This window comes from Sminthopsis crassicaudata, chromosome 3 (genome assembly GCF_048593235.1).
Source record: "Sminthopsis crassicaudata isolate SCR6 chromosome 3, ASM4859323v1, whole genome shotgun sequence".
NCBI lineage: Eukaryota > Metazoa > Chordata > Mammalia > Dasyuromorphia > Dasyuridae > Sminthopsis > Sminthopsis crassicaudata.
Window position 1 is genome coordinate 270,265,998 of NC_133619.1, and position 24,943 is coordinate 270,290,940.

Below are 24,943 nucleotides of genomic sequence, written 5' to 3' on the forward strand. Positions count from 1 at the left end.
TATTCAAAACATAGCTCCAGAAAATTATGTATGACAAAAGATTGTTTTGAAAATTATTGTCATTCTACATTCTTGCTAAAAGGTGTTGCTCAGTCTTCCTTCTCAGATTTACTGAAATACAACTGATTAATTTATATTTACTAGTCTTTAAAAGAATCATCTGGATTTTGCATAATTTATTCTCCACATTTTTTTTTCATCCTCACCATGATCTTTTGGGGACTAAGCTTTCTATTTTACTGTACAAACAACTGACTTTCTGTAATGTGAACATATACATCGAATAGTCAAGATTTGATGATACTTCTGAGGAAGTGTCAGTGTGAGTTCCTCACACTGAGGAACACTTATGGAGATAACCCACAAGTTTTGAGGAAACATCTCCCCAGAATAAGTTCTCTTAAAAATCAAAGAAACAGAACTAGAGGGTTGTATAGAGACTTTCAGGCTGGCAAGGACAGAATGAGCCTGACTGGTCCTCTCTTGAGGAAGGTTTCCATTATCTTAGAGATTCCCCACCCACCAGGATATTCTGATATGACTAACCTCAGAGAAATGCATTGTTCAACTGGAACAAACCTGATCTGTGGCAGCTCTAAAGACTCCAAGGTTTAACATATTCTCCCCAAAGTTACCTGATATGCTGTCCCCATTATTCATCCTCCCAAATTAGGAAAGTGGCTAAATAGCTTCACCTATTATTCATCCTCCCAAATAAGGAAAGTGGCTAAATAGATAAATAGATTGGCTCCTTTTACTACCTATATTGTTAAACTAAAGCTGTGTAAAAATCCTATATATGTATGTATCTATCTTCTTTTTTTCAAGGCAATGTTATCTAGGTGGAAACTACCTATCAGGTGATGATGATTAAACTTTTTATCTTCTGGCCTTGCCCCTTGATTTATTGACCTCTAGTTCCAGTAAAAGAGAAGAAGGTGGAAAGTATTATTTTCCAGAAGGATTTTAGGACCTCTGAGTTGAAGAATTCACCAAAACAAGGAACAATTGATCTATATTCTGGATATTAACTGCTGGACAGTTGATGTCACCCTCTTGTAATGATGGAAGTGATATTTACTATATATTGATTTTTTTAAAATGCAAACAGCATGGAGTACTAAAATTGGGAGCTACATGCATGGATTTTTTTTCCTTGTAGATGATTTGGAGATGAATTCAACTGGATTAATGTTATTAGATTGCTACAGTAAGTTTTTTATTTTATGTTTTATATTTTAGATCATAAGTTCATAATTTATTAATATTGTGTTTAATGGTTCCTTGTATTGCAACTTTGAAAAAGATATACAGAAGTGCTATTAATATATAATATTAATAGCACTTCCGTATATCTTCACATGTGCTTCACATGTAGCATAACAAGGCTGGATCCTCTTTGATCCAAAGCTATGATTAACTACTAAATTAGAGCTATCACACAGTAGAAATATTTGTCTCTAAGACAATGCCCTTCTGTTGATTAATGATTGTCTTAGTATCTAAGGGTTAATGCTACAGAATTTAGTTTGGATAAACAGTACAACAAACATGGGAAAATCGGAAATCCTGACCTAAAGTATAGAGGCAGGTAAATGTGACACAGTGACTAGAGTATTGGGGATAAAGTCAAGAAGATGTGTTCAAATCCAGCCTCACACACTTTGGGCAAGTCACTTGGTCTACCTTACTCTCCTTACCTGTAAAAATGGGAATAAAAACAGCAACTACCTACCACAGTCCTTGTGAGGAAAAAATGAAATAATATTTGCAAAGCACTTAACACAAGGACTAATACCAAATGGGTACTATATAAATGTTAGCTATAATTGTTATTTGAAAACAGTAAAATCCACAAGATCTAAAAATATCTTGAATGTAATGAAAATATGAAATATATTTCAATGATAAATTTAGTGATTATTTTCTAAAAAATTTGAACTACTATTTATAACCAATTCAAATGACTTTTCATTTTACTTTTAACATTTGGTGATATATATGATTGGGCCAAGACTAGCTCTAGTAACTGCTTATAGATATTTCTTTGCGAAATGCTCATCCCAATGCCAATTCTATGTATCCCAGTATAAGGCACCTAAAAAAAGTCACCTAGGGAATGTGAACTATACATATAGTAATTTTTATAAATAAAAGATAGATTCAGGAAATCTTCATATTTATATCAAAGCAACTAAAGTAATATATCTTGCTTGTACTCATAGGCAGCCTATAGCACTGAAAAAGGAGATCTAAACATATTTTAAAAGATTCTAGCTCATTAATGAACATGATTTATACTTCAGAACTTAACATTAGCTTGTGTCAGAGATAAAAAGGAAAAAATGTATAAGCATACTAAAGTCTCACCATTTCTCTTTAAAATATTAACTTGTAATACTATATAACAATCATTTATAATATCAGAATAATAGAAATATAATATTAGGATCTTTGCCTGAAGTCCAGAGTCAAAACTATACTTAATCAAAGGAAAAGCAAGTATTACTCAGAAGTCCTTATTTCCTTTTTATCAAAAACCTACTCAGTTCCTTATAATTGAGGACAATTCAGTTGAGGGAGAAATTTCTTGGAAAAATAAAGAAATGTTAGTTTATAGTAGCTAAACAAGGAATGGAAATGTTTTAGTTTAATTCAATGGAGTAAAATGATTTTTGAGTATAGCTTTGACCAAAGTACAAAGAAACAAGACTTCATCTTCTGGTTCTGCTTGGCTAAAACTCTACAAGTGATCTTTGTAACTCTGTCTTTCTCCCACTCTCTGTCTCTCTGTGTCCCTGTCTGTCTGTCTCTCTCTTTTCCCTCTCATGTTTAAATTTAATACATTTATTCCTAATAGATATATACCAAATCAGCAAAATCCTGAGTTTTCTGCAAGCATCCTTTGTAGATTCTAAGATTCCCACATTGGGAAGGTTAGGGGAAGCATATTTTTTCCATGAAGCATTTATTTGGCAAGTGATACCAAAACAAGCAAAAACCTTTACTACCAAAAGAATATATATGCCAACATTTTCTCCTCCCAACAGTTACCATCTTGCAAAGTACTTGAGTTATAAAACTTAAAAATGTAAAATTTTACTTAATAAAATGTGTTCCAATTTTTCTAACCTTTTCTGTGATAAGTGATGTGTGATACTTTTAAAAAATATTTAATCTTTCCAGGATATTAATGATTTAAAAAATATTTTCACATCAATATGATTCCCCAATTTTTCTCTTCCTACTCTCTCAACTTTATAATCCATACCTCATAATAAAAAGAAAAAAAGAAAAAAAAAAAAGAAAAACAACAGCTAAACAAAACTAACCTACATACTAAACAGGTTCAAGAGTAGAATGCAATGTTCCATGTCATCTTTACAAAGAAAGGAAATAGGCACATTATTATATTTCTTCTTGGTGGCTAATTTTGATCATTATAATTTGAAAAAGAATTATTATTTACATAGTGCTTATTATATATCAAGAACTATGCTTAGTTCTTTAAAAATATTGTTGCATTTGAATCAATCATCTATCCATCATCTATCTATTATCTACAATCTATCTTTGATATACTAAGTGGCATAATGAATAGGAACTGGACTCAGGAACTGAGTTCAAATCCTCTCTAACACTTAATAGATATGTGACTTTGGGCATGTCTCTCCACCTACATGTACCTCAGTTTCCTCATCTATAAAGTGAAAACGTGATTGCCTTCACAATATCATGCTACCTCTAAATTTATGATACTGTGGAGCATATGATTTCGGTATCAAAGGGTATAGAGACTTTATTCACTGTTTTAGCATATCCCAAATTGTTTTCCAAAATGTCTGGACTATTTCGCTGTTCTTTCAACAGTATGTTAGTATTTTTGACTTTCTACAAAATCTTCCAGTCTTTTGTCATCCTTGCTAATGTGCTGAGGGCAAAGTGAAAGCAATGATTTGTTTGATTTGTTTTTCTTGAATAATTAGTGATTTGGAGTAGTTTTTTATATGGTAGTTAATAGGTTTTAATTTATCTTTAGACTACTTTGATCACTTATTTGTTACAGAATGATATTTAGTGTAATATATTTATATAACTTTTCTATATATCATGAACATAAGACAAAAGTGGTGTTTTAGCAATGAATGTGAAAGAAACTGTTCTTTAAAAAAAAGAAACTCATGATGTGAAGAGAATATTTTGAAAAGGATTTTTGGAAATGTTTACATTGTTAAGTGCTTTTGTTGCCAAAAAAAAAAAAAAAAAAGATGCATGTTTCACTTATAAAAATCCTTATGTCCGTGCACTTTAAAAATTTGGAATCAATTTTCTAGCCTTTAAAAAAAAATCTTCCAAATGGAAATTTCCTTCTGCTTTTTGGAGTTATTTGCTGAAATTTTCTAAGTGATGTGCCTTTGGATTCATTTGTAAGAATAATTAACAGACATTGAGGAAAATGGAACTTTACTGATTCAATTTCTATAAAAACCTTTGCATAACTGATAACTGGAACTTAAAAATGAGTATCATTTTAGAAATAAGTATCCATACATTAGAAGTACATGCTTAAGGTTTTTTTTTGTTTTGTTTTGTTTTTTGGGGTTTTTTACTAATAAGGTACAAGTTAAAATTTTTTAAGAAATCATTATTCTAAAATAATGAAGCATCTGAGATACATGACTCCCCCTGCTGGAACCAAAATGTTCAGTTATCTCAAATCTAGGAAATTCAGAGACATACATATCTCACATCTATTTAGCACCTACAGAAAGCTGAAAAAAGGTGTAAGGACACTGAGAAAAGCTGAAAATTGAAGAGAGCCATATGTTAGCCTCAGGAGAGATATTGATTCCTCTAGATTGTGAATATATTGAGAGTAAAAAGAGAAGAACTGGAAAGCAAAAAAAGATATGTGTACATATGTGTGCAGACATCCTTGAACCTTCAAAAATAAGACTTGTTTTGGATATGCTTCCAGGTTTGAATTAGAATACTCATCAGGCATGCTTACAGTAGGTGAAAGGAATAAAAGAAAATATTTCTTTAGCATCTACTATGTATCAGACACTGCAAAGTCCTTTACAAATATTATTTCATTTGATCTTCACAACTCTGTAGATAGGGATTATTATGATCCCCTTTTTTTCTTTTATTTTTTTTTTAATTATTTATTATTTTTTTATTATTATAGCTTTTTATTTACAAGATATATGCATGGGTAATTTTACAGCACTGACAATTCAAGCCTTTTGTTCCAATTTTTCCCCTCCTTCCTTCCACTCCCCTCCCCCAGATGGCAGGTTGACCAATACATGTTAAATATGTTAGAGTATAAATTAAATACAATATATGTATTGTATTGTCCAAACAGTTATTTTGCTGTACAAAAAGAATCGGACTTTGAAACAGTGTACAATTAACCTGTGAAGGAAATCAGAAATGCAGGTGGACAAAAATAGAGGGATTGGGAATTCTATGTAGTGGTTCATAGTCATCTCCCAGAGTTCTTTCACTGGGCGTAACTGGTTCAGTTCATTACTGCTCTATTGGAACTGATTTAGTTCATCTCATGGTTGAAGAGGGCCACATCCATCAGAATTGATCATCATACAGTATTCTTGAAGTATATAATGATCTCCTGGTCCTGCTCATTTCACTCAGCATCAGTTCATGTAAGTCTCTTCAGGCCTTTCTAAATATGATCCCCTTTTTATAGCTGAGGAAACTGAAACAGAGTTTAAGTAATTTGCCCCAGATCACACAATAGATAAATTAATAAATTTCTAAGATTGGATTTGAACTCTGGTCTTCCTAAATTCAGGATGATAATAGTCATATCCAAAGTATTAAGGTAGCACTGAGTAGAGACTACTTGACTCACCCTAGCAGTGGATTTATCTGGGATCCAAGGCAGAAATCAAGGTAATGACTCCTTCTATCAATTATGCAATGTTCAAAAGTGAACTTGGCAGGCAAATGCTTTGTAGCAACTACTTTAAGTGTGAGCCTATTCTTCCCAGGAACATCTACTGGAAGGGAGAGTGTATCCTTGTTTGGGGCAGAAATGCTTTGTCACATCTATTATTGCTATTTCTTCTGAGGAAATGTCCCTTTGTGAAAGCTAACTGGTTAAGGTACTGAACTGATGGTACTGATATTATTGAGGAGATATTAACTGGCTGTGGTGATTGGTATTGAGGGAAAAACATCAGAATGGAGGCTAAAGCTAATAATATCAGAAAAATCCCACTGTCCTCCCACCCCCAATGTATGCCTGCAAACTTGAGGGAGAAACATAGACATGAACTGACTTAGCACTGCAAGAAGTTAGAAGTATCTGCAGAGAATTCACTCTACTAACAGTTTCACAACATTAAGGTAGAACTATATTTTAAAACTCAAGTCTACAGTATAAATCAAGCAAATTCTCAGATGCCAGGCCCTTAGGAGAGACTTCTAAGGGGCAGAATTTTCAGAAATGATGATGTCACTGGGACTAAAAATAGAGTTTGGCTCACATTTATATCCATGAACATGGGCCAGAAAATTAGAGTTCTGCTTCAGAAGACACTAGATAAATGCCCACTAGTGTCCATCATTCCAGATTTAGCACCTGCTATATGCAGCTCATAAAATATTTCTAGAATAGATCAAGAATCATGACAATCTTATATATAAATAGCAAGAGGAAGTGTGTATAATTATTTTTAAATGTCAGTCAATTAATAAGCCTTTATTAAGCAATGAGGCCTATTAGGTACTGTGCTAAACATTGGAAACACAAAAAAGACAAGAGACATTTACTGTTCTCAGAGAGCTCACAGCCTAATGCAAGAGACATCATACAAACAACTACATACAAATTAGGTATAAATAGAATATGATGCTTTAAAAATATACTCATTTGGACGTTTGTCTTGGAAAATGGTCAGGAATTGGGGGATTTTTAAACAGTGAGAATTGTTTAGAGATATACCAAAAATGGTATCAGGGAGGCACAGAGTTATGTTGAGTAATCCTCATAAAGAGACTTAAGGGAGGACATAAACAAGTCCACAGAATTACCAGGCATGGGTGGGATGCAATCATTATTGCTTTATGTCAATGAGAACCCTGACTGGTTTGGATATATTTTTGAAGTTATGTCTTTTTAATTGTGTCTATCTCTTTGTGATTCCATTTGAGTTTTTCTTGGTAAAGATACTGGAGTGGTCAACCATTTTTTTTCTCTAATACATTTTACAGATGAGGAAACTGAGGCAAAAAGGGTTAATTGGCTTAACTAGTCAGTGTCTGACTAGTTAGTGTCTTAGGTCAGATTTGAAACCATAACAATGAATCTTCCTGGTTCCAAGTATAGTGTTCATATTTTTTAAAAGAGAACCAAAAAAAAATCAAATCCTGATTCAATTCAGTTCAAGCCAACTAGATAAATATTGAATAACTAGTAGGTGCAACAGTAACAAAACTTTCTTTCCTCCATTTTTTCAAGAATAGAACCATAGAATAAAAATAATTGACATTTAAATAGTACTTTATACTTTGAAATGCACATTATATACAATTCATTTGATCTTCACAACAACCCAGTGAGATAGGTAGCACAGTTAGCATAATTCCAACTTTACAGCTGAGAAAACATTGCTACTAAGTATCAGAGACAAAATTTATACCAAGATGTTTCCTAAAACAACATGAAGGAATCATGATCAATCCAATCACTTTACAGATAAAGAAACCAAGGTCCAAAGGAGTGAATTTTCTTTTACAAAATCATATAAATAATCAATTGCGGTCAGACATTATACCAATGAACAATTAATTAATCAAACAATTTTTAATTAAGAAATTTGAACTTGTCAAATAGTCATGACCCCAGATAATTCAAAAACTGTTCAGATGACATAAAAAGAAAGAAAAATGAAAACAATTATAAGGGTGCTTGGACTTAACAGTAATAATAACTACAATCAATAAGAAAGGGATGGCAAAGACCCTGTTTGTGTTAGTAATTTTAATTTTGTGATTTTTGATCACTTGTTTTTGAGATTAAATCTTGTCTAAAGAGACTGGGAATGTGGTAGTCATATGGATTTGATACCAATGCTAAATGGCAAGGAAGTCTTGACCTGCCTGGTCCCATCCCCTACCTTTCACTGTATTGGTATAGCACATTCCTGAGTTCAAGTAATCTACCAGCTTCAGCCTCCCATTGGCCTCTGCTAATTAACCTCTGGGCAACTAGTTAGCATAATGGATAGAGTTCAGATCCAGCCTCAGATATTTAATAGCTGTGTGATCCTGGGCAAGTCATTTAACCCTGTTTTCCTCATTTTCCTCATCTATAAAATATAAAATTAAGGAAATGGCAAACGACTCCAGTATTTTGCCAAGTAAACCACAAATAGGGTCATGAAGAGTTGGATGTGACTGAATGACAATTTCTATTATAGGCTTGCATCATCAATTTTTTCATAAACATATGCAACTTTAATACATTTTAGTTATTTTTTCTGTTTTTTTATTTATAATTTTTTCCACAGTATATATGCATGAGTAATTTTTTAAATAATATTAACCCTTGTATTCATTTTTCCAAATTATCCCCTCCCTCCCTCTACTCCCTCCCCTAGATAACAGGCAATCCCATACATTTTACATGTGTTACAATATAACCTAGATACAATATATGTGTGTAAATACCATTTTCTTGTTGCACGTTAAGTATTAGATTCCGAAGGTATAAGTAACCTGGGTAGATAGATAGTAGTTCTAACAGTTTACATTTAATTCCCAGTGTTCCTTCTCTGGGTGTAGTTGTTTCTGTCCATCATTGATCAACTGGAAGTGAGTTGGATCTTCTTTATGTTGAAGATATCCACTTCCATCAGAATACATCCTCATACAGTATTGTTGTTGAAGTGTACAGTGATCTTCTGGTTCTATTCATTTCACTCAGCATCAGTTGATTTAAGTCTCTCTAATCCTCTCTGTATTCCTCCTGCTGGTCATTTCTTACAGAGCAATAATATTCCATAACCTTCATATACCATAATTTACCCAACCATTCTCCAATTGATGGGCATCCATTCATCTTCCAGTTTCTAGCCACTACGAAAAGGGCTGCCACAAACATTTTGGCACATACAGGTCCCTTTCCCTTCTTTAGTACTTCCTTGGGATATAAGCCCAGTAGTAGCACTGCTGGGTCAAAGGGTATGCACAGTTTGATAACTTTTTGGGCATAATTCCAGATTGCTCTCTAGAATGGCTGGATTCTTTCACAACTCCACCAACAATGTTTAATACATTTTTAGAAGATGAATAAACATTTATATCTGTCACCATGCTATTCAGTCCAGAAACCAAGTTCTGTAGGACCCCTGACCTCCCTCACTATTCTTGCAACTTTTCAGACCAAAATGTAACTCCTGGCTGTCATTACCCTTTGTTGTTGTCCTCTCCATAAGAGGAGTAAGTTCCTTGAGCAGAAGGACTGCCTTGCTTATTTGTTTCTTTATTCAGATAGAAATGGCACACAGTCATCTTTATCATCATCATTGTCACACTCTCTAGTCCAGCAATACCACTACTACATCATTATCCCAAAAGAAAACAGTGTTAAAGGGGAAAGGACATATTTGTACAAAAATATTTTAGCAGCTCTTTATGTAATGGCAAAGAATTGGAAATTGAAAGGATGGCCATCAATTGGGGAATGACTGAACAAGTTGTGGTATGTGATGGTAATGGAATATTATTGTGCTATCAGAAATGATAAGCAGAAGATTTCAGAAAAGCCTGAAAAGACTTACATGAACTGATGCTGAGTGAAGTTAACAGAACCAGGAGAACATTGTACACAGAATCGTTTTTAAATTTGCAATTTATTTGTTCTAGTTTTTTTACAAAATGACTTTTATATAATTGCACATATATAACATCAGATTGTTTACCATCTCATGGAGCAGAAAGAAATAGAATTTGGAACGCAAACCTTTTTTTAAATGTTGAATATTATTTTTACTTGTAATTTTGAAAATTATTAAAATAACAACAGCAGCAATTTAGTTCTACTACTCCACCCATCTAGGGCTCAAAAATAACTAAATCACATATCCAACTTTTATTTGTCATTCAGCTGACATGGGACTCTGGAACATGTGATAGCTATTGAATTTACATAATAGTAAAATAAATTCAATGTATTATCAATGTAGGATCTTTCTGAATGTCTCTACTATTGTTCTGTTATAGGGAAGCTCACAACTAGTAAAAGCTTATAAATTAGCTACAAAGTCTTCAAGTTATTCTCAATGATATATCTAGAAGCACTTCTTAGTGTGCTTGGTGTTGGTTCTCATGAATCCTCAAATTATATAATAAATTCCAGAGCTATATGCAGAAAGTGTTGAAAGTCTTTTCTTCTCTTTCTTCTTCCTCTATCTCTGTCAACAGAACATCAATGATTGCAACATAAATTTTACCATATAATATAAGCTAAAACAGCTCTGAAGATTGCAAAGCATAAGTTCAATCATCATTCTAATAATTCATCCTATCTTTTATTAAGTGACTAACAATTTTAACATGTTGCTTCCTTGTATTTTCATTACAAATCCAAACTCTTGACCTAAGTAAGGTTGTCTGTCTTCCCTTCTCTCTCCTCCCTACATAAACAAATGAAATGATGAAAATATTAATTAAGGAAAGGATAGCAAGAATCAGGATAAGGAAATTCTTATTACCAATAGATGTCAGCATGTTCTCGATAACTTATAATCATAGAAAACTGAAGGAAAGGGACTTTCCCAGAACCATGAAGTCATTATGTATCAGAGGTCCTCAGGGTCCCAAAACCAGTTTTTCATTCCTAGGCCTGAAATGTCTCTCTTTCATATCCTTTGGATAGCTTTAAAAGGTGAAGAAGCAGATATGGAGAGAGATATTGAGAGGAAATGAGTCCCTGGAGAGCATCTATTAGGCTTTTCAAAGAACCAACATAACCCCAAAGTGGCAAGTGAAGAACAATAAAAGAATTCCTAAAACAAATTTCCTGTACCCACTAGAAGATCTCCTAGATTATATTAAGTTCTTGGGATAGATATCAAATCAATTTTCCTAAAACACCAACTAGATACATCTATCAATAAGCAAATGTGTTTAAAGTTCCCATGATGTATCCCCCAAATACTGGGGATAAAAGGATTCAAATTGTGGAAGAATTTTTATATTCTATAGATGGAGACATGAACACATAAAACTATACATGAAATATATCCACATAGGACCTGTGCTTTGTGAGTCCCCACCAACATGTCAATAAGAGGACAAAACTAATTTCCTTTTTAAATTTCTCTTATTTTTAATTTATGAAATAAAATAAGCATTTTAAAGATGATTGCACATAAAACTGCAAATCTGGAATACATAACTTACTATTCTTTGAAATAACAAATTATCTTGTAAATAATGTTCACATCCTAAAAATTGTCACCATTAGACATATATATATACACATATATGTATATATATATATGTATATATATATACACACAAATATATGCATATGTGTATATATATTTATCAGTATTTATTTTATTAGACACTATTAATTTCAATCAAAGGTATCTATTGAAATGACATACTCAGAAGATTTAAAATAGATTTTTTTCCCCCAAATCACTCCCTTAAGTGTAGGACATGATTTTGCACAGATATATACATAAACATTGAAGAAAGTAAACATCCATAGGTATCATACATGAAAGAGTAATTATTTATATTATTTTATTTATATTTACACAAACATGTGTGTCCTCATTTCCCCCAATTACATATTAAAACAAATTTTAAACATTTTTGTTTTGAATTTCAAACTTTATTCCTCCTTTCTCTTCCCCCTCCTTGAAAGAATAAGTGATCAGACATAGATTATGCATATTCAATCATGCAAATCATTTCCATATTAATCATTTTGTACAAAAAGACTTAAAAAGAATGAAAGAAAAAAGTAGAAATAGCATGCGTCAGTCTGTATTAAAACAATATCAGTTCTTTCTCTGGAGGTGGATGCTATGCTTCATAATTGGTCTTTTGAGGTTGCTTTGGATACTGAGAATAGCTTCACAATTCTCCATCAAGCAATCTTGCTGTTTCTGAGGACAACATTCTCTTGATTCTGTTCACTTCACTTTGCATCAGTATGTGTAAGTCTTTCCAGGCTTTTCTGAAATCATCCTGCTTTGTCATTTCTTATAGCACAATTATATTTCATCACAATCATATACCATAGGTTGTTTAGCCATTTCCCAACTGATAAACATCCCCTCAATTGCTGATTCTTTTTCCCCCTGAGGCAATTGGGGTTAAGTGACTTGCCTAGCGTCACCCACCTAAGAAGTGTTAAGTGTCTGAGATCATATTTGAACTCAAGTCCTCCTGATTTCAGGGCTGGTGCTATATTCACTGAGCCATTTAGCTGCCCCTCAATTGCTGATTCCTAGCCACTACAACAAGAACTCTTATAAATAATTTTTACAAATGGATCCTTTCCCTTTTTTATGTTTTTGGGATATAGATCTGGCAGTGATATTGCTGGATTAAAGGATTTGTACTATTTTATAGCCCTTTGTTGCCCTTTCCTTCTTACATTACTTATTCCCTAACTAATATTCCTATCCAGTGACTTTGGTTTCCTAGCTATTCCTCAAACAAAACACTTCATTTTCTCTGACAGTTCCCATACCTAGAATGTTCTCCTTTCTCATTTTAGCCTACTAGCTTTCCTGTCTCCTCTTGAGTTCTAAATAAAATCTCATTTTCTAAAGGGAGTCCATCTTAACCCCTCTTAATTCTAATGCCTTTCTTCTTTTAATTATTTCCTATTTATCATTGTGTCTTCTCCATTAGACTGTGAGCAAAGACTGTTTTTACCTCTTTTTGTATCCCCATACTCAGCACAGTGCCTGGTACATCCTAGGCACTCAATAAATGTTTATTGACTGACTAATCTAAACCTAATTTCTGCCATTCTGTCTTCAAGGGTTTTTCTTTTAATAGTTTTAGTCATAGTGAGTCTTTTGTCCTTAGTTTTACCATACAATATTATATATTTTATATGTTGTCTATTTATTCTGCTGACCAACTTTTTAATTTTTAATCAGTACCAAAAAATTACTATTTTAAAATATACTTTAAAATATACTCTTTGCTTCCCACTTTTTCATTATTTCCCCTGAGATCTTTGACTTTTTGTTCCTCCAGATGAATTTTTTTTCTATTTTTTCTAGTTCCACTGAAAAAGGTTTTGGTAGCTTGATTAGCACTGAATCATCAAATAATTTATGTACTATTGTATTTTTATCACATTAATACAATTCAATCATTATTATTTAATATCTCTCTATTTAGGCTTGTCTTTCTCTCTAGTGGTTTAGAATAGGAGAGTTCAGATGAAAAGCATCCTCCCACACAGAGATAGCTTTAACTATTGCTATCACAAGGAAAAATAAAAGGAAATGGTTGCTAACAGGAACAGTCTCAGTTTTTTGACTTAGTTGATGGCCATTGCAAAGGGAAAAGGGATATCCATGCTCCAGTTGAAAACCCCAAGACCCTCAAGGCTTGCTCTTGTGTGTCATTTAAAGTGTCAATATAGTACTGATAGGAGGTTGTCCTATTATCTATGGGACCAACAAAATGAAGATACTCTCTAAATTACCTGCAGAACAGGAATGTTCATATAGGGGGAAATTTTTCAGTAAAACTGATAGATATGTTTAAAAAAAAGTTTGAAAACATGTACATGATATAATAAATATCAGTGGATCTTTCACCTTCAAAAGCAAGGTGAGGGAGTGGAGGTGTTCTCATATAACTTCATTTAAGTTCTACTTGATATTTAGATTCTTGTTTTATTTACTTTTGTTTTTGGTGTATAGTTCTTTCTTTTTACATTGTTGTAGCTACTGTGTGTGTGTGTGTGTGTGTGTGTATGTATGTATGTATATGTATATATTTGGCTCTGTTTACTTCTCTGTGTGATAGCTCATATATATCTCTTCATGCTTCTCTGCATTCACATACATCATTTCTTACAGCATAATAATAATCCATTACATTTATATTAAGCTATTCCCCAATTGATGGGAATTCATTTTGTTTTCAATTCTTAACTGTAACAAAAAGTGCTGCTTTAAATATTTTGTATTATTTGTGGAATTTCTTTTTATTGATAGCTTCTTTGGGATATAAATTTAGTAATGGAGACTCTGGTTCAAAATACGGAAACATTTTAAGTTACCTTTTTTGCATAATTTCAAATTGCCTTCCAAAATGATTGTATCATTTCACTGTTTCACCAACAATCTCCTAGGGATACTTATCATTCACAGTCCTTCCAATGTTAACTATTGCTTTTATAATTTTTGCCAATTCCAGGGAGTGAGGTGAAACATTAAAGTTGTTTTTGATTTGTATTTCTCTGATTATTGGTGATTTGAAGCATTCTTTCATGTGACTGAATATTTTTCAATTCTTTTGAGAACTCCTTGTTTACATCCTTTGACTACTTATCTATTGGATAATGGTTATTAGTCAATTCCAGACTTTTTTTTTCAAAAGGAGATAAATACCTTCATAAGTATCATGGAATTCAGAAAGATTTGTTTAAGTCAATCTTCACAAAAATCTTGGAAATAACTTTTGGAGAGACTTAGGGTCACCTAGTAAATAGCTTTTTAAGAAGATGATTCAGCAATCTCACACCAGTTTTTTTTTCCCTTCTCATTTTTTCAACCAACTTTAGAAATAAAATTGTTGGTCTTCCTGAGGTTGGGGGTCTCTCTCTGATGTTGAACTGCAATCTCATGAGATCTTAGCATTTTTATCTTGTAGCTTGTATTTAGCACGAGTAAATTAGGCCACCTTTATGTCTCGTTTTTTTACCTAGCTCTTAGTCACTGAGAGGGCATTGCCTCAGGCAAAAATAAGGCCTGAAAAGACCTTAATTTAAAAAGGCCAAGGTCACCCACTACATCCCAGACCCTTACCAGTCATCTTGACATGTCTTATCGCTGATTTCCAATGACTTAGGAAGAAAAGTAAGGCTGCACAGCTCTACGTTACTTAAATTCAATTCACTCACAAGACATAACCTTCAAAATGTCATTGGTCTTCCTCAAGAACAAAGGATGAACAATAGAGCTGAATTAATAGCAATACTCAATTTAATATAAATGTTTAATATCAGTATTTAGTACAGAAAGGTACCATAACATAGCAAATGGAGAATTGATCTTAAAGTCAGTAAGATTTGGATGCAAGTTCCATCTCTAATAATTACCAGCTATTAGATGAGAAACTTGTAATTTGCAAACTACAGTCTGAGAGCCAAATATAAAAACCATTTTAATTTCCCTGAACTACACAAAATCAGGTAGCAGGCTAAATTTGACTTTCAGATCATAATTTGTTGACTCTTGAAATAAAGAATAACTAGATCAATTCATTGGGCATATGAAAGAAAAATAGAAAAATAGCAAGGAGAAAAACAACAGGTCATAAAAACTTCCAATTAAAGACCAAAATAGAAATTCAGAAAATAAGAATAACAAAATTTAAAGCACAAACACAACCCAAAACAAAAAAATGCATTGAATTGGTAAATCAATTTAAGAGCTGATTAAAAAAAAAAAACTAATATAAGGGTGGAACTTTAGAAAACCTCACTTTAATCTTTGTTTAACCTTTGGTATTGTTCAGCCATTTCATGTCCAACTTTTTGTGACCATATTTGGAGTTTTCTTGGCAAAGATACCGCCATTTCCTTCTCTATTTCATTTTACAAATGAGAAACTGAAGCAAACAGGGTTAAGTGAGTTGCCCAGGATTACCCAACTAAGTAAGTGTCTGAGTATAGATTTGAATTCAGGAAGATGAGTCTTTATCATCCCAGCACTACAAATGAAAAACTATTTTTTCTTCCTTCCCTCTTACCCCCCATTGAGAAAGCCAGCAAAAGGTGCTGTTACAAAAAAGTACAGTCAAGAAAAACAATTCTTTTAACTATATATTTCCTATAAAATGAAATAATAAATTTCTCAGTTTGCATTCTTAATCCTTTAATTCTCTTTAAAGAAGTGGATAGCATATTTCACTGTGAATTTTCTGAAGTGGTTGATTAGGTTAAATGCTGACTGAGGAGTTCCAATTGCTGGGGTGAAACATTACTTCTATAAGCCAAGTCAAGAAATTTCCTCTATTCCTGAGTATGAATATTGTCCCTTTGTGCTTGTTCCTGAGCCCTTGCCTTGTGTGCTCTGCCAACTGCTGACTTTCTAGATTCTCAATGCTGCCCCTTATATGAAAACCAGTGGATGTTCAGATCCTGAAGCAAAGTCCAAAAGGCATTCTAGAAGTTTGAGGAAGAAAGAAAGTCAGTCACACCATTCCTAGGAGAGAGAACAGAAGATAATTTTCAATTTTACATAGTCACACTTGAAAGTTTCGATGGCTCCCAGTGGCAGTCCCAGTTGGCCAGGGATTGTACAATGGTTCTTCCATTGCAGGCTTCAGACTGGATGAGTGACTGGTATTGAAACCCTTCTCATTGATTATACTCAGAACTTTCCAGTAGTTGTTTAGTTCTAAATTTGCTTTTGGTACATATTCTTTGGAACAAAACCCCAAGATATGTGTCTCTTCCTAGTAGAGTTTGGATATATGCCATAAAATTGGACAGTGACTAACAAAGCTGCCACTGCCATCTATTCCTGTGTCCTGAATAATGTTGGGCTTCTCCTTGTTGTCTTTGGAACACCTTGCACTAGGACCCAACTTCTACTTGTATAAGAGTATTCTACATATCTAGACCCAAATCCCCAGTGTCTGCACATATTTCTGACTATCTCCCTGTGCTAACTTGGCCCAGAAAAAATGACTCACTATGATTTTTTTTCTTGACTTCCTGATTAAGATTTGGTCTGGAGGATTTCTAGATTGTTTTAAAAGTGTTGTAGAGAGTGGGAGCTCAGTTGTACTTCTTCCTGTCATTTTGCTACCTTGGTTCCCTCTAATCTCTACCTTTTTCTGTCCTTCATCATGAATCCTGTGTTTAAGTTTATTTCTACACCAAATTCTCTGTGTGTATGTTTGTGTGTGTGTGTGTGTGTGTGTGTGTGTGTGTGTGAGTGTGTGTGTGTGTGTGTTTTCAATGCTCCTTTGTTTGGTACTTTCGAAAATATTAATGGTAACAACAACAAAAATAACTAACATTTGTATGAAGCACTTCTATGTACGAGACACTATGCTAAGTACATTACAAATATGTTTTCATTTAATTCTCACAACAGCCCTAGGAAGCAGTTTATCCTATTTTACAGTTAAGGAATCTGAGGTTAGTCAAGGCTAAGTGATTTGCCCAAAGTCATATCTCCTCCACCTACTCTTTCTTCCACATTTTTCCATTCTTCTCAAAAACCCCATTATGAGAGATACTATATTTGATTATTTCCCTTCCTTTCTTCCCTGAAGTATTCCTTTTTTTCTTCCTTTTATTCTGCTTAAGAGAATTAAAATAAAACCACCCCAAGCTTTTTGTTTACCTTATTTAGTTCCCTCTATAAACTTTGAAGACATAAGATTTTTTAAGGATGGTTCTTCTATTAGACTGTAATCACTCCTTTATATTATTTGATCAACTGTAAGTTGATCAAATAATATCTTCTTTTGTAAGTTTCTCTTGACTCCTATATTTACATTTTAAAGTCTGTACACAGCTTTAACTTAAAGGATGCTTGAAAGTCCTCAGTTCCATTGAAAAAAAAATCTTCTTTTCTATATTCACACAGAAAGTTCACACAAAAGCCTGTAGGATTATGTTCTGTTTCATTGAATGAGTTATTCTTGGTTGCAAGCTTTTATCTATAGACTCTAAGAATATCATATTTCAAGATTTTTTTTGTTTTGTCTTTAAATTTCCTGTGATCATTTTCAGCATTTGTGTGATACTTGTCATTCCTTAGTGGCTGAATTTCTTTACAATTGCTTTCAATATTTTTTTTAACTTAACATTAAGTTGTAGATTTTTATTGACATTCCTAAGAATTTCATTTTGGCTTTTCTTTAATGAATTGGCTGTTGGATTCCATTTTCACTTAGCCCTCTTACTCCAACAGGCAAATTTCTTCTTTTTATTTATTAAAAAAAAAATGTTTTATAGATCCTTTATTTGTCGCGCTTTTTTAGGAAGTCGGATGATTTGTGGATTGTCGCTTCACCAGTTTTCCAGGTCATTTGTTTTTTTTTTCTATTTTCTTCCATTTTCTTCCATTTTTTTCATTTTTTATATCAGTTTAGTATTTCTTATTGTCTTACAGAAACATTGATTTCCATTTAATCACATATTTAGTACAAGAAGGGACCTTCAAAGTAATCCTCCTCAAATTCAAACTCTTTATTTTACAGATGAGAGCACTGAAGCAGAGAGGGGTTAAGTAAATTGCCTATGATAAAATATCCAATAAGTGGTTAAGATAAGATTTAAACCCAGGTCTTCTGACTCCCAGTCCAAGAAGCTATTCACTATGGCTGCTGCCTCTAAACTATCTCATTCTAATTTTCAAAAAATCCATTATTTTGATAAGTGATGCAGAGGATAGAATACCAGCCCTATAGCTAAAACCTCAGTTTTCTTACTTGTAAAATGGGTTGGAGAAGGAAATGGCAAGCCATTACAATGTCTTTGTCAAGAGAGTACCAAATGAAGTCATGAAGAGTTAGACATAACTAAAACAACTGAACCACAAATATATCCTACATTAACTTGTTTATTCTCCTTTCATTTCTTTCCTCTAGATTTATTAGTTCATTTATAATAACTTTTTTTTATTTATTGCTTCATTTCCTCCATGAATTCCTTATGGCCAAGATAAAGACATATATATATATATATATATATATATATATATATATATATATATATATACACACACACACACACACACACACACACACACACACACACACATATATCTTATACATACATCTAGAGTATACATATATATGCATGTTAGATAAACATACATATATATAGCATGTTATATATGCATTGTTACATTTATATATAATGTATATATACAGCATATGATATATAATATATATATATAAAATCTGTATACGTATGTATGTGTGTGTGTCTGTGTGTACATGTGTGTATACAATCTGAGGATTTACTTATAGTAATTGTAAAGTTATTCCTTACTTCTAGTTTTTTGTTTTAAATGTCCTAATCCATTCAGTCTCTTTATTTTTGGTGTCTTTTTCTGTTTAGCCTTACATCCTTAATTGGGACTTTGTGTCAGAGCCAGAATCTCCTTGCTCCTTCAGTCTTAGATGGGATAGTGAGCCTTTATTGGGTTTGACATGATATTATATGGAATTCTGTTGCTGGTTTTCAAAGACCATGAGTATTTGAGCTCATAATTTTGTCAGGTTCCAGGCCCTTGGGCATAGGTAAGGATACTTCAAACTTTCAGAACCTCTAGAGTATCACACATTGATTGCCACCCTTCCAGTGTGATCACTGCTATCTCCTCCACCCACATCTGGGGTCACAGCTTCCAACTGCTCAGAAGCTTTTTCCAATCTTTTTTTTTCCACTTGCCATAATATAGACCTCTGTTGGCTCCTCATATCCTTGGAGAGCTTCTAAACCTTTCTGGAAGACTTTTGAACTCTATGCTCTCTCTAACTTTTCTGACTAAACCCCTTCCTTAGTGTCTTCTGGATGTTCTCTAATACAAAACTATCTTGGATGAGAGTATTCATTGTAGACTCTTTAGATTTCTTGATCATTATTTGATTTGTATTCTTATTTTTATCTTTGCTTAGTACTTTTGAGACATAGATTACTCAACTTCTTTTCTATTCATTGTATCTTAGTCTCTCATAGGAGTTTCTGAGAGTAAGTCATAGACATCACTTAAAGCCAGGCAGAGAGCTTTCATCCAGACTATGGTCAGTTCTTTTATTTTTGAACCAATGTTTTTGAACTAATTCTTCTGGATCTAATATCAAAATGTTTTTATTACAAACAATAACTAAATTAGGGCAGCCACTTTCACATACTATTTTTACATAATCCAGACCTTCTCTGGCTTAGCCACAAATGAATTTTTACCAGGACAAAAAGTTAACCTAAACAGGCAAATGTTTTCATCCAATAAACCCGTATTCTTATTTATATTATATTCTCTGCAAGGATCAAAGTCTAAGGATTTTGGTGCTATATTTTGGTCAATAAAAATCATCAATCTTTCTATATACAAAATAAATAAGCAAAAGTATGGGAAGAGGAAAAAGTGTATCCAGGGAAGGAGGAGTTAGGAATGGATTCATGTAGGGGGTAACATTTGAGCAGAACTTTGAATCATATTAGGAATTCTAAGATACAGAGGTAAGCATAAACACCGTTCTAGATATGGGTGCAGCTTGTACAAAAGCAAAGATGAAATTGTGTGTGTGAAAAACAAAAAAGTTAGTGTTGCTAGAGCAAAGAGTATATGAAGAAAAGGAATAGATGGTGACTATAAAAGCAGGTTGGAACCCGATTGTGGAGAGTTTAAAATGACAAGTGAAGGAATCTGGATTTGATCCTAAGGACCTTCTGGTATTCATTGAACAAGAGAATGGCATGATCAGACTTGTACTTTAGGAGTATTATTTTGTTAATATCACTTTTTCAATATTCTTGTGATTTTATTGGTCCTTTTTGAGAACAAAAGATGAACAACAACTTTGGCAACTGATTGACATTGCATTATTCCCCTACTCAGAAGTCTTAAATGGCTTTTCTTTTTTTATTGCTTCTCAGACAAAATATAACATTCTACCTAGCATTTAAAATCCTCCAAACTAAAATGTGATTTTCATTTTCCCACTTGCCATTATAGTCTTATTCCATGTAATTCTCATTCTTTCACTCTCCATTCCAATACAAATGACCTGCTATTTATTCCTCAAATATAGCATTCCATCTACTTCCTTTCTATCTTTGAACTAACTCTACATCTTAAAAATTTTAGCTTCCTTCCTTCCAGTACCTGAGCTGATACCAACTTATTCATGAAGTCTTTGATGCTTCCAATTGCCAGTTCTCCTCTTATAGACAGAGTTTGCATACATTTTTAAATTTTTTATTATAGCTTTTTATTTACAAGACATGTGCATAGGTAATTTTTCAGTCTTGACCCTTACAAAACCTTCTGTTCCAACTTTTCCCCCACCCCCTCCCCTAGGTGGCAAATAGACCAATATATGTTAAACATGTTAAAGTATATGTTAAATGCAATATATGTATATATATATATATTTATACAGTTATCTTACTGCATAAGAAAAAATGGATTTAGAAAGAAGGTAAAAATAATCTGAGAAGGAAAACAAAAATGTAAGCAGACAATAACAGAAGGAGTAGAAATGCTATGTTGTTGTCCACACTCACTACCCATAGTTCTTTTGCTGGGTGTATCTGGTTCTCTTCATTACTGAAAGATTGGAATAGATTTGGTTCATCTCATTGTTGAAGAGAGCCACTTCCATCAGAATTGATCATCATATTGTATTGTTATTGAAGTGTATAATGATCTCCTGGTCCTGGTCATTTCACTCAGCATCAGTTCATGTAGGTCTCTCCAGGCCTTTCTGAAATCATCCTGCTGGTCATTTCTTACAGAACAATAATATTCCATGATAGTCATATACCACAATTTATTCAGCCATTCTGCAATTGATGGGCATATCCACTCTGTTTCCAGTTTCTGGACACTACAAACATTTTTGCACATATGGGTCCTTTTCCCTTCTTTAAGAAGTAACACTACTGGATCAAAGGGTAGTTCGCATACATTTTTTTAAAAATTTTTTGTATGTGGGTACAGGAGGTTATATCTAGAGGACTGTGAAGTCTTCTAGAACAGATACTATTTCATTTTGTCTTAATGTCCCCCAATGCACAGCACAGTATCTTGAACATACTAGGCTCCTAATAAATGTGAGCTAAGTTGAATTTAAACTTTTCAAATCTAGAGATGCATTTCTGTATTATTGGTTACACAATTAAATGTGCCTATCCTCTTCCCTCCCCACCAAACCTTTACCTATCCATTTTAAAGATATTTACTCTGAACAGCTATCACTCTTCAGATTGTATTTTATCTTTCTCAAATAATTGACTTCTTAAAGACCACTGTCTTTATTTCTTTCTTACACTCTTAAAACCTCCAAATCCTATTTTAAAATTTTGAACAAATAAGTTTTGGTAAAAAAGAATAATTCTAATGATGGAATTTTTTAGAGACTTGTATTTTTTATGTATAGAACCCCTCTAAGTACTATGTCCCCAAGGGGGTGACCACTATCTCATTCTAAAAGTATCTTGAAAGTACAGGTACCAACTGTTTTTTCCCACTGTATATATAATGTATTAGTTTTTTTAAAATGTATTTGACTTGGTAAAACAAAATAATCTTAAAACTCTCCTTCAATAAGAATCTCATTCTCATCCCCATGCATATATTTCAACCAAACAAGATTCCTTGATAGAAATTACAGATTCACTATAACAGGATTACATTCACATTCATAATCTATCTGACTCTGGGTTCACATAGGTTTCCCCTTATTCCAACCCTGGTTCTAGCTTTCCTTTGTGGAGACTAGTAGCTTTGTTCTAGGTTTCTCATCATTGTGCCCAAAAGAAAAAAACACTCTATAGGGAGGTCATCAGAAGCAATGTGCATCCAGTACAGGTACCCACCTTTAAAACAACTGGTCAAGATCTTCCAGGGATGTGCTTGTCTTTAATATTCACTCAATAGATACAATTAGCTCAATTGTATAACCAATGGGAATACAATGTATGTCAATGATATTTATTATGTTGGTCTCATAAGAATAGCTGCAAAAGATTACCCCCACAGAAACCTAGGACACATGCTCCCATGAATATACACAGCACCTTGGTAATGTTGGGCACAAACTTTGAATATAATGATATTAAGACATGCATATGTGTGCTGAGTACCCGTGGGCAAAGCAATTCATGCCTGCAGAACTATGGAGCTTTAACATCCTCTCTCTGCTTGTAAAGTCATCCCCTATGGATTGCTCTTCTTCACAGCTCAGCTCTAGCATATGATTGATACTCAATAAATGTTCATTTGTTTGTGGCAAGGTAGTGGCAAGCAGGTAGGCCTTTTGATGCCTTTTAAATGGCATCATATAGACAGCTTCCTACTCTGCCTATGCATAAAGGATGATCCTGAATGTTTTTCTCCTGGTGGTCTATTCACTATAGCTGGGAAGATCAACAAAATAGCCCTATAACTGGTTCTTTCCATGACAGATTCTGTCATCAGTGAGGGATGGGTTCAAAGTAGGTTGCTTTCATGGATTGTTTTTCAGATCTCCAGTTTTTCTCCCTCTGGTATCTTGACAGAAAGAAAATTTATTTATCTCAAAGGCTTTCTTCAATGGAGTTAGGTAGGAGAACTATACTTTAGTAAGGAAAATTTGTGCGTGCAGGGGAAGGGAAGAGAGGCACAGGGGTGTTGCTTAATCCATACATCAGTATGCTAGAGATATCTTATAATAAGAGCACCTTGTTCATTGAAAAATCAGAAAAATAAAAATATTTCCCTCCATCGAGAGGAAAGAACAAAGCCCAACTGGAAATATAGACATTAGATCAGGGCCTGATGGCAAGCTCCATTTCCATGGAAACAGAAGACAGAAAAAGTAAAAATAAAAGGTTTTTTTCCCATGTAATAGTGTGTTTTGTGTTATGTGTTTTTTTAAAAAAATAAAATCATCAAGACACACTCCATTCTCACAGCCCTGACCCTCACGCTTCTGCAGTCCATTGAAGCCAACAGACAGCTGCAGAGTGACAAGAGAGCTTGGTACCCCTGCCAAGATCTGCTATCCATGTAAACCAGCTGGAGCCATGAGGAGACAAATTCATAATACAGACCCCAGAGGTGGTGCAATAGTTTAAAAAAAAAGATAAAGGTGGAGGAGGATTCAGAAAGAATCCTATCCTAAAAGTCCAGCTGCTTTTTAAACAGACTTTAAACTACCAAAAAAAATCATTATGATTTTTTAAAATATCCCTTGTTAAGAACATGATTTTAAAATGGAGGCAATGCTCTATTTCAACACATAAAGTCAAAGCAGACATCCTCTTCTTATGGCAGAGTGAAAGTACCATAGCAGGTTTTTTTTTTCCTTTTTGAAAAATAATTTTTGATCTTTAAAAAAATTACTTTCATTTCTCAATATATCCCTCATAAAGGTAAAGGGGAAAGGGAGGTAGAGAATTAACCTCTGCAAGAAAAAAAAGGAATCAGGCACATTCTTAGGTTTCTTCTGTAGAGCCAAGCTTCACCATTATATTTACAAAATATTTAGTTGCTATTGTGTTGCTGTGGTTCTTCATAGTTTGTTTGTTGTAGGCCAAGTGTGTATTGTTTTGCTGGTTCTGCTTACTTCACTTTCCATGAGTTCACTTTATATGCAATTCTTTGAATTCATTGTTTCTTATGAGAGTAACATTCATGCACATAATTTGTTTAGCCATTCCTTAATCAACTTTTTCCAGTTCTTTACTATTAGGGGGAAAATCATCACTATTTTGATTTATATGGTACCTTTCTATATTTTTATTTCATTGGTTATATGACTAGTACCAAGGCCTCTGCATTAAGGGTTATCAATCGGTTCAATAATTCTAAAAAACAAAATGGGAATTATGCTAAGAAATGGGATTGTATTTTGGATGTCCTGTTTGCTGACTTCTAGTGAGCTAAGCTTAGACCAGTCAACAGCTTCAATCTAACAACCAACATCTCCACTGAAAAATATTACCTTCAAATGCTTCAAA

General features: G+C 33.4%; 1 protein-coding gene across 1 annotated transcript in view; it reads left to right on the forward strand.

The window, feature by feature from the left end:
* Positions 1-790: 790 nt before the first annotated feature.
* DIPK2B (divergent protein kinase domain 2B) overlaps positions 791-24,943 on the forward strand; it is a 102,570-nt gene continuing 78,417 nt past the window's right edge. Inside the window, exon 1 of the mRNA XM_074300797.1 lies at positions 791-1,210. Within this exon, the coding sequence (XP_074156898.1) occupies positions 1,102-1,210 (109 nt within the window). The 5' untranslated portion in view covers positions 791-1,101. The remainder of the gene's footprint in view (positions 1,211-24,943) is intronic.